This window comes from Helianthus annuus, chromosome 12 (genome assembly GCF_002127325.2).
Source record: "Helianthus annuus cultivar XRQ/B chromosome 12, HanXRQr2.0-SUNRISE, whole genome shotgun sequence".
In the NCBI taxonomy this organism is placed as follows: Eukaryota; Viridiplantae; Streptophyta; class Magnoliopsida; order Asterales; family Asteraceae; genus Helianthus; species Helianthus annuus.
In genome coordinates this window covers 53,460,207-53,470,401 of record NC_035444.2, presented here as the reverse complement: position 1 = coordinate 53,470,401, position 10,195 = coordinate 53,460,207, and the positions used below count along the sequence as shown (strand labels likewise).

Genomic DNA, 10,195 nt, shown 5'->3' with positions numbered 1-10,195 from the left:
TATCATTCCTTCACCCGTTATGTATCCACCTTTATCTCCAGCAAAAGCAACATAACCTCCTCTAATAGATTTAACGTCGTAGAGAAGCTTCATGTCGCCTGTCATGTGCCTGGATGCCCCACTATCAACAATCCAATGACTACTGATAGTTCCTCCTGAAGCACCCTGCACATGAACTCAAATGAATTAGTTGGAGATGGGGACCCAAGCCATTGTGGTCTTGGGTCTTCCATTTTCATCAATGACAATAACTTCTTGTCTTTGATGGTTGGTGAATTGTGATGGTCCCCCTGATTCAACAACCGTTTTTGGTTTCCAAGTCTGTTTGGTTTCACCAGTGTTTTTCTTTAAAATTTTAACTTCTTGATGATTTGAAGTTTTAGAATTTTCTGGTTTTACAACAACAGATTGTTTATGAACCACATCGGTTTTAATCGCTTTTTCAATTTTCTTGACCTGTTGCCGTTTCTGTTTCTTTTCCCTTTCTTTTACAAGTCGGGGATCTTGTTTTGTGGAAACAGATGGCTTACGGTCAGTCTTACCACGGGGATCATCAACCTTTCCTTTCTGCTTATGACGATATGGGCAGTTTCTAATAATGTGCCCAATGGTTCCACACTCAAAACATGATCTTCGTTCTACAAACCCCGAAGAATCATGTGATCGTCTAGCCGATGATGTTGAACTTTGTGAACCCGAGGTACTAGGTTTTGAACTACTTGGTTCATTTCTTTTCTCGACAAAAGCTTTCTTGACAAAATCTAAGTTAGATTGATTTTCAAACTTTTCAATTTTGTCTGTTCCCGTCGATTTCACAAAGTTAACATTTTTCTTCTTCTTTTGGTTCGGCTTCTTGTTAGCTTGAGCCGGTGTTTTACCTTTGGGTTTGGTGTGATTTTGCTGTGTTGGTACTGTTGGCAGTTTCTTGTTACCAAATTGCTTTCGAATTTCAGCTTTTGGAATAGGAGGACACTGTGTAACTGTAACTTTAGGTCCTGCCTTTCCCAAGAACTTACTCGTCGAATTCTCAAAGACTTTGCAGATTAAGGATTGATTAACATTCTTAATGGGAAAATCTTTGTCTGAGTAAATTTTATCATCACCAACTAGAGTGTACAGCAAATTCACACTCTCCGACTTCTTCTCAGACGAGGACTCAGTTGCAACAGTCTTAGCGGGTTTGACAGGGGGATCACATAGAATGTGATTCTCAAGAGGTATGTCCTCATTTTTGACTACCGCATCAGACTTTGCTGGGACAGTATCATCAGATTCATCATCAGACGAATCAGCATCCTCAATCACAACTGGAGGATCTTGATTCTGTTCAGCACTCACAAATGTATCTGCTGACACATCTGAATCTGAGGATACTTCCTTTTGGTATCCAAGTCCTGCAGCAAACTCCTTAACATCTAGAGGCACAGAAGGTTCAAAGAAAACTCTGTCCTCTTCATCAGGCATGGCGTCATAATTATGTCTCACTGGTGGTGGACACTTCTTGTACCCTATGCATGTGACATCTCTCTTTTCCTTCTGAATGTCAATGATGTGATCTAACACATAGCTAGAACTCAAATAACTGTCTAGCTTGAGTTGGATCGCATCACTTTCGGTTTTCACACAAGCCATCTCTTTTTGCATACTCTCAAGGCGAGATATATACAAATTAATATCAGTTTGTTTTCTTGAAACCATTTTAGTCAGTTCAGTTTTATCCTTCTTTAACGTTTCAATTACTGACTTAAATTCTTTTTCATGGTTTTCATAAAACATGTTGGCTTCTGTGCATTTAGAGAGGTCCACAGTCAATTTCTGATTGTGGAGAAAGGTCACATCATATTTTTCTTGCAAAGCGTCATGCTTACTTTGCAAGTCACTCAGATTCTCATTCACAGTAGTATGTTTGTCTTGCAAGTCAAACAAACTAGCTTGTAAAGCATCATGTTTGCCTTGCAACTCAGACATACTTTTCTCCATTTCAGCACATCTAGCATGCATCCTAGCACATTCATCACAATTAACAGCAGTGGGTTCATCGACACATACCTGACTTGATGAACCGTCGACATTAGCCATAAAGGCTGAATGGAGAGAAGACGAAGTATAAGCAGCTTGATCCACCAGAATAGATCTTCTTTGAGTTTCTGCTGCAGCTTCCTCCAAGAGTTCATCAATATCTGCATCGATTGCTGCATTCGATGTCTCACCCACATGATCATCACCAGAATTGGATGATTCTTCATCAACACTTCTGCTGTACCCAGAAGAGTCTTCATCTTCAGACGATTCACCACCACTGGCAGAAGATTCTCCACCACTGGTGTGAACTAGCTCCTTCACAATCTGAGCAAAACATGCTGTTCCATCTGGAGCATCACCACCCAACTGGATTGACCAGTCACAACCTTCATCTACCTGAACCGCAAGTGCCCGGTTGGTTTGGTTGTTGACGGGTACCATGGTACGATCATTGTTTCTGTTCTGCCGATTGCCTTGGTTTCTGAAGGGATTTTGATTCCCGTGCTGGGCTGGCTTTGTACATTCCCGTTTAAAGTGACCCCGTTCACCACAGTTGAAGCATTTAACGGCCTGCTTATCGAACCCATACTTGGTATCTCGCTTACTTTCCAAGCTGGTTCTTCCAGTACTCTCCATCCAATCCTTTGCTCTTCTCACAGCACTCGCAAAGGCCCACTTGATGTCCATCAAGTCCATCTCCTCTTTATCAATCTGCCTGTAATCTTCTTGTGTCAGATTAATGTTGCCAATCTGACCTTCTATCAACCCACAGTACGCGCTCACTACAGTGTTAAGCAGCTCCATGTGTTCCTTAGCCACTTCTACACTGATTTTAGAGAAGCTTGACGTGTCGAGCTGTACTGTACTTGACTTTGATTGTTGACCAGCAGATGATGTTCCTCCATAACATGCATGTTGTTGTTGTTGAGCAGGAGGAGGTGGAGGTGGTTGGATTGGATTTCCATACATGTCTGTGGTGGGAGGTGGCTTAACAGGAACTTGTATTGGATTGCCAAAACAATCTGTGCTTGTGACAAACGCTGTTTGAAGTGGAGCATGTGAACCGGTTCTTGCAGACGAAGAATTGGAAGTTCCACAGTACATTTCTGGATTCTGTGGCAATGGAACTCTCTTCGCCTTCAATGTTTCCTCCTGATCCTTGTTTTCCAACAGTTGAACGAATTCGTTGATATTAGTGGTTCTCAACACCCCGTTGTACTTCAGGATTTCCAAGAAACTACTCCATTGAGGAGGCAAAGCATCAGCAAACTTCTTCACAACTTCAGCTTGAGTTGTCACTACACTGTAATTATCCAATTCCGTAAGCAGATGATAAAATCGGCTTGTCATATCTCCCAAGGACTCCTTATCCATACAAGTGAAGCCTTCGAATTCTTTCTTGAGAAGATCATGACGCATTTGACGTGTTGCTGCATTTCCCACTCCTCTGTTTTTCAATCCATCCCATAACTTCTTTGTTGTCTTGAAGCTGACAAACTGATGGTAGATATCCTTGCTCAACGCCTGAGTGAGAATGGCGTATGCCTTCTTTTCCAGATCATAGGTTTTCTTTTTATCTTCTGGAAGATCAGCAAACGTAGTAGAATCTGAAGCAGCAACCTCTATGGCTTGATCGAAATCTGTGGTGAAACGTATCCACAGTTCCGTATTTTGACCAAGAACATATGTTTTAAATCTCTCAACCCATCCTGGATATTCATTCAAATGCATCAACTTTGGAGGTCGATTCAAACTTCCTGATTCACTTTCGCTTAGTAGAATACTTTGAATGCTCGGAGTTTGATTCGATACCAAAGCCCATTGATTTCCCTGAGAAGATGTCGATACCGGCGACTCGGCCCATAAAGGAGATGACCTGGTATTCGTGTATTTTCCATCGTCTGGAGCCGATGTACCCCACCATGAAGGAGTGACATTTGATCTTGTATATTCACCATTGTCTGGAGCCGGAGTTCCCCACCAACTCGGATTCATGATAGATAAGCAAAATAAATGCTAAGTAAGAAAGATCCGAAAGATACACAACCGAAAGATCCTGGTCGAAAGATCTAAAATCACAGAAAATTGTTAACAATAAACAGATCACAATCGAAAGATATAATCTTGTTCGAAGGATCAACAGTACTCGAAGGATTACTGTTGACTCTCGAACAATGATCTCGAAAGACTCAAGAACACGAAGGATTCCCTTTTGAAAGATCCTTATCTTTCGTGTTAAATCCTTATCTTTCGATCAACAAGTCTCGAAAGATTCACCAATACGAATGATCCTAATCTTTCGGACACTAGTCTTTCGAAAAGATTCCTTTCTCGAAGGATATGTTTCAGACTTCAAGGGATGGGTCGAAGGATATAAATCTTTCGAGCCCTCCTTGATCGAAAGATATCGAAGGATGATCTTTCGATGTCGAAAGATATCTTTCGATAGGTTCTGACACAACTGACTTTGATGTGAAAGGTTGGTGAAAAGGTGACAGGTTGGTAAGGTCAACTTTCGGCAAAGAGGTATGGGCAGGCTGTCCTATCACCACCAACTTTGAAAGTTTGCCAAAAATGACAACCCTATCTTCAACACCAGTCACCGGAATTTTAAACCGGAATATAGCCGGAAAATTCAAAATCACTTAAAACAATTTTTCAAGTTACCCAACCCCACTTTAAACACTCCCGGTTAGTTTAGACACGTTTTTACTCAAAGAAAAAGCAAGAAAACAAGTAAAAACAGGTGCAAAACCAAGTGTTTCAACACACCACAACTTGTAAAAACCCGGTTTTAAACAAGGTAAAGAGCCAAGCTCTGATACCACTTGTAGGTCCCTGTTTCGCGGAGGATTACGAACCTAAACCTTGTTATACAAACCTACTAGCGAGTGCGGAATCCAAGCTAGCAAGCAAACCGAGTTAGTAGCAAGTAGAGAAACAAACACACAAAGATTCACCGATTAACACTAGTCGTATTAATGCAATGAGGGTTTCGGTTACAAGCTCAATGTTTACAGAAGTGTTCTATAAACTCTCTAAGTGTGTGAGTGAGTTCTGGACAGAATGCTCTCAACACTCTCTATCTCTCGGTGCAAATGGCAGAACTTCAGAACTCACTCACACTCAACACATGCATGGGTATATATACTCAGCTCAGCAGGTCTGCTCGAAGGATTCGACAGATGGTCCGAAGGATCATCTGTCGACCACATGTTACACGAAAGATCAGCATGGACCTCGAAGGATCATCCTTCGAGGTCTAATGGTCGAACCATGGTCGAACCATATCTTTCGATCACCTCGAAGGATCAGGTGTATCCTTCGAGGCTATCCTTCGATCAGAACATCTTTCAACTGTTGTCCAAGTCACACCGGAGGATGGTTGACTTGGTCAACTTACAATACAAATCAGGACATCGTTTATATCAGACCGAATACAGACAAAGTACAGACACAAGTGCACCAACACTAAGTTAATGGCCCCACTTTGCCTGCTAGTATCCGGGTGCCTTCAAAATATAATGAACATTACAAGGATTACAAATCATTCAAGCAACATAAACCCAAAAATAATGTATCAAGAAAGTGTATATGGAAATTCACATAATAACTAAAAGTATCTACTTCTTCATCTTCTCATCCAGTATTTTCCACTCAAACTTCTGCACTTCTCAATACTCCCCTTCTCAACCCCGAGAATCGACAAACACTCGTTCAGCAAAATCTGTATTATACTCAAACATCCAGCTACTTTTGACACATTTGATATAGGTTTGGTTTTGGGTCAAAAGGGTAATACCTACATTTCGATAAAAGAGTATCAAGTAGTATGATACCATCCAACGGCTTTTTTAGTAAAATATATTGCAAGAAAATGAAAGATGACAAACATACTCTTTGAAACCAAAAAAAAAAACATATATCATGAAAAAATCGAGAAAACTACTTTCGTGGTTCCCCTCCCCACACCTAAAATACCAAAAAAGTACACAAAAATGAAGCATCAAGCTTTCGATTAAAATAAAAGGGACTTACTACATGTTCATATGACAGGAGATCAGATTGCTAGATTGCTGACAAGTGTCATCTACATGTTTCTCATTCAGTGAATGTTGCTTTGATGTAGATGTGTCATCTTCCTTAGGGACCGCATCATCTTCCAGCCATGCTTTCTTTCCACGTGTTTGAGCTGGTTTTGCCCGAGACTTTTAAGGAAATATAAAATAAATTCAGCTGTATATATAATCAACCAAACATTAATTAAAAAATCAGAGACCGTTATCGTTAAAATTTTAGAGAATGTAAGACATCTGTTGATTTTAAAAGTATAATCGCTGGATGAAGTGGCAAATTCGACATGTTTACCAACAAATGGGTTAATTAGATGAAAAAATAGCTGTTAGTAAAGTATTATTAAAGCACATACAGGGCGTCTCAGTAAACGAACTCTCAAAGCTTTGTTAAGTTCCGAAGCCTATGAACAAAAAAAAATGTTATTAAATTCCTAAAAATGGACCTATGAAACAGATTGTAATTTGAAGGAATGGTGCCACTTACAGCAATGTGAATAACGTTGAGTGTATACCTGTTTCTCCAACTCTCGGGCCCCTTCACGTTTTTCTTTTCATGTCGGTTCTAAACCAGGATCTAGATCCAAAATTTTTAAACTTTTCATGTCTGATTTGATGTTTTTCGTTGCGAAAAGGTCACCAGTCATGACCGTGTGATCATGCTTGGCCTGAGAACAAATGCACCAAGTTAAGCTCAAGGTTTTTCAACTTGATCAAATGTCACTTAAACCCTTTAATAAAGACAAAGTAACGAAATATTTTACACCAAAATTGATAGCATTAATAAGTTGTAGCGACGAAAAATGGACAAATGAGTCATTTTAGCTAAAAAGTATCTTGATGTAAAAGTGGGGAAATTAAGTGGACCGAAATCATACCCTGGTTCGACTTGATAGTAATCTTCGGGTGTGAAAACGTCTTGAACTGACCAGCAATTTTCCGGGCCCCACACTAAGTTTTGGAAGCTGCTGTGGAGTGATAAACAAGTTACTTCCAGTAGCCTGTTATAATTACATATTAAGTTCTGCTATTGGCAGTGAATTAATGCAAATACAGATAACACACATATCAAGTTCTTCTATCGGCAGTGAAAGAACTTCTTGACTATTATGGTCAAACTGGTGACTGTTATAATCTAGAATTCAACAGTGTTTTGCTTTCATTTGGAGAAAAAGAAATCCTCCAATAAAAAATTTATGAAAATGAACCTATGAACAAAGTTTTTTACATTTGAATTTCAGGTAAAAACACATGTTATGTGAATAAAATAACCAGTTTGACTGTAACAGTCAAAGTATAAACACCTCAATTGCACACCAACCATTTGCAGCAAAAACATATGCAATGAGAAAATGAACCCAAATGCCAAAACCAGAAAAAAAAAAGTTCAAGAAACCAAAAAAAAAAAAAGAATCTTGATAATAATAAGGAATCTTGACTAAAACCCTACATCTTTTGGTGAAGCAAACTTTTTGACTAAAAGAAAAAGACACATTAGATGTTGATAACTTGCATCAACAATGAGCAAACATGAGCCTTGATTAAACCCTAAATCACATAACCAATGATCAAATTCAAAACCATTCAAAAGCCCAAGAAAATCTTGAGAAACCAATAAAGAATCTTGATTTAAAACCCTAAACAAACCAAAACCAAATTCAGAAATCAAGAAATTAAAGAACTTTCTTTACCAGTGAAGAATCGATTTCACACCAGAATGTCATAATAGCATAAAACATATATAGAGATAGATACACACCACTCTCTCCATATCTTCTTCTAACTCCTCCCGCAGCCGGCGAGCATACCTTCTCCTAGCTTCATCTTTAACTCCTGTTCTCGAATACCCGCCACCCGAACTGCCTTCAAACGTTGCCTGCATGACGATTAGGAGTGTTGACCTCTTTGACAAATAGAAGATTCTGCATGACGTATGTCAAATTCATCAAACATTATTTATATTTCCTGAAGATATTTTTGGTTAAAATTAACATAAGCTTAAACAAAGTCTAATATTCTAAAACTAATACCATCTTTGTGGCACCCTACAAGATATTAACACCCTAAATTGGTCAAATAATACCTCAATTCGAATACCAAAGGCATGGTCCTCATAATAGCCTGGTTCATTGCTGATGATCATGCCTTTAAGCAAGGGAGTCATATTGCCAAATCGAAAGCTAATACTCTGTGGACCTTCGTGAACATTTAATGCGGCTCCAACTCCATGCCCAGTTCCTAATACATTAGAGAAGCAAATTTATTGGTAATGAATGCATGCATCCCATCGTATCATGTGGAAAAAGAGAAGAAAATTACCATGACGGTAATCAAGTCCAACTTTCCATAGGGAAGCACGCCAAATGCATCCAGGACAAAACCTGGAGTATTTTCTGGAAACACTGCTTGATCAAGAGGTATATGACCCTGCAATTATTTTACATACATAACTGCCTGATCAAAAAGACCATTTTAATGTTGAAATTGATTAATAATACTTCAGATTTCAGAAGATTTAAAGTAAGAAGATTTTCACCTGAAGAACTCGGGTGAAGCATTCTTTTTGTCGTTCAGAAGGTTCACCAAAATGTACTGTACGTGTTATATCAGTTGTTCCGTCAAGATACTGAGCCCCACTGTCTAGTAGGAAGAGTTTCTGTTTATCCACAACACTACAGCTATCTGGTTCTGCTTTATAATATATAATAGCACCGTTTGCACCAGAACCTGCGAGTTCATAAATAACTCCTAATAGCACCATTTCCACATAGTTCATAAATAATTTTCTAGTTCAGTAGCGCTCATTTATAAACCGATTTGGTCCACTTCCTGTACCAATGTTCATCTCAACAAGCTAATCCATATATTATCATTACTCTCGCTACTGCCTCTTATGACAATGAGACCCTGTATCCGATTTTGCTCTATCAAGCTATCGTTTTTATAAAAATATGATTCTTAATAAGAACTACAAGGAAGATTAAAAGTATATACAAAATATCTAACTATATGCAATAATGCAAAGAAGCTCACCGAGTAAGTTTTCTCAACCTCTGAAATGAGTGAAACCCAAGAATCGAAGTCCAATGAGTCACTAGAAACAACTTCATAAGCTTCTTTAGGAGAATAAACTGCGAATTAATTGCAGAATTAGAGCTGAACTACAGCTTTTGAAGCATAAATATAGTGATTCGATTGTGGTTCATGATAAAAAAGATTCAGAAATAAAAAACCCTAAAATGACTGGTTACATGAGAAAGAGAGCCCCAGCCAAACACCATTATCTGAATCGGATGAGATGAAGGTGAAAGGTATGTAGTCCAAACCTGAATCGGAACCGGAGTTGAATCACCATTATCTGAATCGGAACCGGAGTTGAATACCGTAGTCCAAACCTTTATCTTGTTCAAAACCTACAAAACAAAAATTAGTGTTTACATGAGAAAGAGAGCATTTGAGAGAGATGATTTTTAGAGAGCTCGTAGTATAATCTGCATCTGGTTGAATCACCATCTAGTGAGAGAGCAAGAGAGCATATGAGAGAGAGAGATGATTTTTAGATTTTGAGAGAGATTATATTAAGTTATTTGAATTTGAAATTTAAAACACCCGCTTTTTATTGAGATGATTTTTAGATTTTTCCATTTTAAATTGTGATTTATTAACATTTTATAAATCATGAATTATGACATCACCTTGGACTATGTGGTATAGCTAAGAAGTTGACACGTAGGCAATTTGAGGTCATCATCTAATCTCCCTTAATAGATAGTATAGAAAGGTGCATAATCAAACTTTTAAACTTGCACCTCATCTTCAAATCCTTCTTTCTCTATCTCTGGAAGTTTCTGGCATTATAGGAACTTCCCTCTTAGTTATATTCATTCTCTTGGACCACTTGTAAGTGCTCCATCTTTGTTCTTTCAGTTTATAGGCTTTTATTAAGCCGAAAGTCAAGCAAATTGAGTTTTTCTTTGACTTTCGGTTTAGACCATTATGGTCCAGCCATTGTTCGAATCAAACATGGGTACGTGATAGTAATTAGGTAGGTGATAATCCCTCAAAAGGGCACCTCCTGAAAATCACGTTAACTAGGTCAA

At 38.6% G+C, this 10,195-nt stretch overlaps 1 protein-coding gene across 8 annotated transcripts; it reads right to left on the bottom strand.

The window, feature by feature from the left end:
- Positions 1-5,572: 5,572 nt before the first annotated feature.
- LOC110894999 lies at positions 5,573-9,662 on the bottom strand. 8 transcript variants are annotated; one of them, XR_002566826.2, is made up of 11 exons: positions 9,422-9,662; positions 9,129-9,226; positions 8,632-8,822; positions 8,415-8,522; positions 8,179-8,333; positions 7,787-8,017; positions 6,974-7,096; positions 6,583-6,763; positions 6,452-6,499; positions 6,061-6,230; positions 5,573-5,824 (listed from the first exon to the last, which is right to left on the bottom strand). XR_002566826.2 is itself a non-coding variant. In XM_035980545.1 (8 exons), exons 5-8 carry the CDS (start codon positions 8,223-8,225, stop codon positions 6,650-6,652), a joined length of 447 nt encoding a protein of 148 aa, XP_035836438.1. In that variant the 5' UTR covers positions 8,226-8,333; positions 8,415-8,522; positions 8,632-8,822; positions 9,129-9,226; positions 9,422-9,634; the 3' UTR covers positions 6,603-6,649. The 8 variants fall into 8 exon arrangements, 1 of the variants encoding a protein (XP_035836438.1); XR_004874097.1 differs by having other exon boundaries at positions 6,061-6,258; positions 7,855-8,017; positions 9,422-9,661; XR_004874098.1 differs by having other exon boundaries at positions 6,061-6,258; positions 6,611-6,763; positions 7,855-8,017; positions 9,422-9,660.
- Positions 9,663-10,195: the final 533 nt, after the last annotated feature.